We start from the raw sequence: 6000 nt of genomic DNA, 5'->3' as shown, positions 1-6000 counted from the left end.
CATATCTCCCGAAAACTGATTTTAGAGGAGTGCAAACAGTCATTAGAAGAGTCAAGTAAACAAAATGGGGTTATTAAGAGAGTTGTGTTACATGGGAAGTCATTGGCAAACTGTAAACACAGCCTCTAATTTAGCAACACTATTCCTACTAATGGCATCCAAACTTTGTAGTTATAACTTTTCACATTAAATTACTACAAACATTGTGCAACATAATAATTTGCTTTTTTAAAAATTATTTGTTAAGTATCATTAAAAAATTTAGATATGCCCACGAACGCACATATTTCTTCTCAACATCCGGAAATTCCCACATGGCCATAAATAAGACTTCGTCAGGATTTATTGAGAGGTTAATAACTAAAACAAGACCTTTGTTTAAAATTACAAAATAATTATCTGGCAACATTTCATGGCACAGCGAAGAAAGAAAACACAGATGAGCAAAGGAAGTACTTGAGAACAGTTTTAATAAATAATGTGACAAAAAAAATTATGTTTTGGATTATCAGATCCTCAGTATGCAAAATTATGGCTAAAAATAAAATGTTTTCTTAAATGAACAATAACAAAAACATTTATCGCATCGTTTGATCCCTTACAATTCTCAATCTTTCAGAGTTTAATGTTGTTTTTATTAAAATAAAAAAAAGAATTTTGTTAACAAATTAATGAAGTAAAACATTTTATTTCTTGTTTGTTGAGACCTTAAGGCTGCCATGTAAACAAAAAGAAAAGCAGTTTTATGTATTAGCACCAATGACAAGGTACATAATATAAACCAGGGACAAAATTAATGGACAGAAACATGTTGTGACAGATCTATAACACCAACGTGCCTAATCTGAGGTTTAAAAAAACAATATCCAAAAATACCCAAATGAGTGAAGCAATTTTCTTTTTTTCCCCAATTATCCAGGATATGTTTTATACCATGAAACAATTATTTCAAATGTAATTTATTTATTTATTTATACCATAGGGCCAATGGGAACTAGGACACTTGGAATTTTCAGCATGGGTTCAACTTCTAATAAAATAATAACAAATAATAGAGCCGGATATGGAAGCCAGCCTAAGCCAGGACAAACTCTGCAGGAGCTAAAGCTTTCAGTCAAAAGGGTTCTGGAGCTGCCCTATAACCATCTGTTTCTGAAAGAGTTAACAAAAAAAAAATAACAATAATCAGTTTCCCTAGTCAAGGTTTCAGAATTAGGGGTCTATGTACTAATCCTTGGAGAGAGATAAATTGGATGGATATACCAACCAATCAGCTCTTAACTGTCATTTTTCAACTCACAGCCTGTAAAATGACAGATAGGAGCTGATTGCTTGGTACTTTATCTGCAACCACTTTAGCTCTCTCCAATGCGTAGTACATAGACGTTTTAGTCTGTTGTGCTGTCATTATTATAATTAATTACCCTATAAACATGACTTGTTTCATGTGCTTCCCAACTAGAACTGAGAAAGCCTGCTTTATTTTCAGTACTGTGTCTCTTGTCGAGTTATCTTGTGGTTAAAATTTATATGAACCATATTAAATATGGGTGTATTATTAACCCATCCTGCGCGTAGACAAGGAAGATGGCTTGTTGTTTGGGGATGTTTAATCAGTGGCGGATCCCCCTAGCAGGGACAGGCACACTCCACACTCCACACACAAGTGTCTAGTGGCTGAGAGGCAGACAACAGATGCTGTGTGGGTGCTCTACTGCTCTAACGTCAGTAGCGCACTGACTGGTGGATCACACTGGTCATCCACCAATCAGAGTGGAGGAGGAGCTAGTCTATGTACAATCGCACCTCCCACCATACTGCTCCATCTGACTACACCTCTGCGTTTAAGATATCCTGAAAAGGAATAATGTATAATGGAGCTTTAGTATATTTATTCGTGCAAGACGTGTAATTCCCACTGACACATCCACACAAACAAATGGGTCATTTGCCAGCAACGAGACTTCAGTTATTATATTCAATCATCGATTATTAAAAATACAACAATATCTCCTGTACCAAGGAAATGAAATCCAATTGCTCTTTTAATAGTCAGAAATGTAAAAGTTTCACATACAGCATGGACGGTTCCCCCCTATGGTATAAATAGCAAATATAAGATGTGCAACAAGTATTTGTCACTACTGACTGTCCCCCTAAGCAGCCGACATTCTTTTTACGGACTTTCCTCTAAAAAAAAAATCCTTTCTATCCATTCTTAAGTCAGTAATGATAAAAAAAGACATCACACAGCTTATTATTTGAGCCACAGATAAAAACAAAGTACGCCTGACCATCTGTTATCTTTCCATACAGTTTGACAATAAACTCAGCATTAACAAAACGCTTTAACGAAAACTTTAAAAAAAAAATTATAATAATAATAATAATAATAATGATTTTTCAACATTTTTCAATAAGACAAAAAAAAAAGGTTAATAGATGCAATGGTTTAAAAATAAAGTTTAGTGATTGTGCTTTTAAAACCAACAAAACAGTGCATTACAAAATAACCATATCAAACCAAATTTCCTGAAGTGGCACTTTTTCTTAAACTGGATCGACTCTGTAAAGAGGCGTCGTTCAACAATAACCAAATAGCGCTAGCAGTTTCTCACTTGGTGTTTATTACAAATGTTATACTTTTTTGTTTTTTTCGTCTTTGTTTTTCCTACAAATGTTGTTGAATGGAAAAATAAATGATTTTCTGTAAGGTTTTCATTTGACGTATCCCAAGACCACCAGGTATTTGCTTGGCTTGACTTCCACATAATCAATAGGATGTAATAAGATACGCTTAATGATGGACATGGGGGTGGGAGGGAGAGACAAGTACCACAGTAACGTATGAAAAAAAGTACATATTTACAATGAAATCACCTCCATACTGTTTTTTTTTTTTTTTATATAACTAAGGGTATGAAGGTCAATACTGCTGAAATCATCCTTGATTAAACCCATATTCACTTAATGCAAACCGATGCTCAGTCGTGAAGACATTAGACATTTGTGCATGGATTTCCATTGGTTGAGTGGTTGCCTTAAATTATGGATGGAGATTTGGTGCTTTGGTGATTCAGAAGCAGCGAGCTGCACCGCTTCCTGGCGGGGCTTTGACAGGTAACAGATGTGAGCGGCTTGAAAGGCAGTCAGCTTAAGATTCCAGTCCTGGCACCTTCTGTTGTCTGTTCTCTAAAGCAGCCTACTTGGCATCAACACCCTCAGAGATCTGACTACCGGCCTTCGGTGGCTGGAGCAGTAAAGAAGGTGCCCGGGGTAAGTGCTGCTTTTGGGGTTGAGGGAAATATCAGGGCGGTCTTATATAAAGAGGGTGTAAACAAATGAAGCAAAAACGTGTTCAGCCGTTATCATGGGTATAAAATGAAAGAGCGCGTATAATCTGATAGCACTGAACAGCATCTCTGGCACAACGTCATTCATCTTGAGGCATCTTGAGGGATTTACTATCCTATAGCATCTCCGCCATCTACATCTTTACCCTTCAACTTTCTGTTTCCTGAAAAATAAAAATGACACAAATAGTTTGAACGTATATTTCTCTCCCACCAATGTTCTCTATCAATTTTCCCTGAGTGGCTTTAATGCCTGTACAAAAAAAAAACAAAAACCAACATAATATTTTAATTCCCATGGATAGTAATGAAGCAACAGTGATAGGATCTATGTTTATACAGTGTGATTTATTAAGTTAAGCTGCAGTTACTGGTATGCCTACGATTAAGCACAGTGGGGGCTACATTTAAATCCAGGAAATTCAATCACACAAAGCTAAAGATGTTATATCAGAGATACGTTTGTATTTCCCCTTGTTATGTTCAATGTGGCAGCAAACGATGTAATTTGAAATCGCTGTGATCATTGATAGTCAATGAAAGACGTGATTTGGTTTATTGCACCAAATTACTTTGATTAGATTTGGACAAGAGTTTAACTTTCCGTCGATCGAATGGTGATTTTTATTTTTTTGTGTCTGGTTCAAATAGGAAAAAAGTTCTAGAAATATGTATTTTTTTTTTTTTTTTTTGGGGGGGGGGATAAGATAAAAAGTATTATGTAATGTGTTCAATTTGTTAGAATCAATCTATTTTATTGTAGTTTGGATTTCAAATTAATCTAAGACCAGAAGACATGAAAAATGAATTCAGAACTAAAGTAGGTTTCTGTTCACAATGTGATGACATCCTCCACTTGGGCACAGGGAGGCTTTTAAGCTGGGCACACACTGATAGAAATATTGGCCGATCAATTGATCGGCCAATATATCTGCTGCCCGTCGGCAGTGTGTACCCGCAATATGTCTGTGAAGGTCATCCTTCACAGACATATCGCATTGGCTGTGCTGCACAGCCGATGGACAGATAGATCTGCAGACATATCTACCCATCAGCAAGTGTGTACAGGCGGTCTGCAGACCCGCCCCCCAGCCAGCGGGACCCGCCCCCTCCTACACACTGAACACAGATGATGGTTGTTCATTGTGTAAAAGCAACCATCATCTGCAGATATATCTGTTTAGTGTGTACCCAGCTTTAGTTGACAATGGATATTTTACACTGTAGAGCCTGAGATACTGTATCTCAAATCTCAGCTCATGATCTGCTTGTGAACACTGCAGCCAGGGCCTGCGCAATGCAGCCCGCGGGATAAGCATTGCAGGGGGGCGCTGGGCTGGAGAGGCACTCACCCCGCTGCTCGCTTCCTGAGCTCCTTTACAGCTGCACAGAGGATATCAGTGCAGCAGTGTCATGGGTGAACATGGCAGGGCGAAGCTAAGGGTTGGTTCGGGGGTGGATCGAACGGCCTCCTGGATATAAATTACATTTATGTTCAGGCGGATTGGCGATCTGGCTAATGGGTGGTCATTGCCCGTCCCTGACCTGAAGGAGCTGGTTCTTTCCCCTGCCTTGTTAAGTTGTTATAAGCAGCGCCACTGCCAACTATAGCATGTAGACCGACAGTTTACATGTGCGACATACATGATGACATCACGACGCACACACGCTTACTCTCTGTGTGGTGTGCTGTGCCAAAGAAGAGCAATGAACGAGCTGCCTCAGCTGGGAACTGCAAGACCAGAAGGAGGACCCGCCAAACAGTGAGTGAGAAAGCGCTAGCAGCTTCCTGTCCATGACGGAGGTGAGGAGGGCGCCAATTTATAGTTCGCAGGGGGCGCTAAACTCCCTAGCGCCGACCCTGACTGCAGCCGCGAATAGTAAAAGCCCTGGATGAGTAGTCTACTTCATAACGAAGTCTGTACCTGTGCCGCCTATGCCACCAGCAGATAAAGATGGTAATAGAAGATTGATTGGTTAAATATTAAAAAAAAAAATTTAAATCAGATTTTAGGAAAGAAATAGGATCAGCCAAAAATTCAGGTTCATCCATGTACCGCTGTGAGTGTGCAAGTTCTTGGTTGTGAGGACAGTAGGTGTGCATTAGTTCTTTAAAGACACCGACCTGAGCTGTTCCTTACTGAGAAATATTTTGGTGTGTTCTAAATCTTTGCACAGTGTATTTCTGCTGAAAATATTGACTTTTCCTGACTGTGCTTCCTATGGTTTCAAGTGGAACCTGCCACATTTATGAACCTATTCTGATATTTAAACTACCAGGTGAACCTCTGTCACCTGTCCTGATCCCTGTTTGGTCAAGCTGTCACATGGGCTGCATTGCCTATCCTAATCCCTGGCTGGTCATACTGTCACATGGGCTGCATTGCCTGTCCTAATCCCTGGCTGGTCATACTGTCACATGGCCTCCATTTACTTGTCCTGTTCCTTTACTTGTTATATTGTCACATGGCCTGTCCTGTTCCTTTACTTGTTATATTGTCACATGGCCTGTCCTGTTCCTTTACTTGTTATATTGTCACATGGCCTCCTTTGCCTGTCCTGTTCCTTCACTTGTTATATTGCCTGTCCTGTTCCTTTGCTGGTTATATTGTCACATGGCTTCCTTTACCTGTCCTGATCCTTGGCT

General features: G+C 39.3%; 1 protein-coding gene across 1 annotated transcript in view; it reads right to left on the bottom strand.

Annotated features, from left to right (window-relative positions):
* Positions 1–453: 453 nt before the first annotated feature.
* ROBO1 (roundabout guidance receptor 1) overlaps positions 454–6000 on the bottom strand; it is a 607752-nt gene continuing 602205 nt past the window's right edge. The window contains exon 29 of the mRNA XM_088442732.1: positions 454–3517. Within this exon, the coding sequence (XP_088298858.1) occupies positions 3503–3517 (15 nt within the window). The 3' untranslated portion in view covers positions 454–3502. The remainder of the gene's footprint in view (positions 3518–6000) is intronic.

This window comes from Taudactylus pleione, unplaced genomic scaffold, assembly GCF_031769625.1.
Source record: "Taudactylus pleione unplaced genomic scaffold, aTauple2 ptg000316l, whole genome shotgun sequence".
NCBI lineage: Eukaryota > Metazoa > Chordata > Amphibia > Anura > Myobatrachidae > Taudactylus > Taudactylus pleione.
Note: the sequence above shows the minus strand (reverse complement) of the source record. Positions and strands in the feature narration are given on the sequence as shown.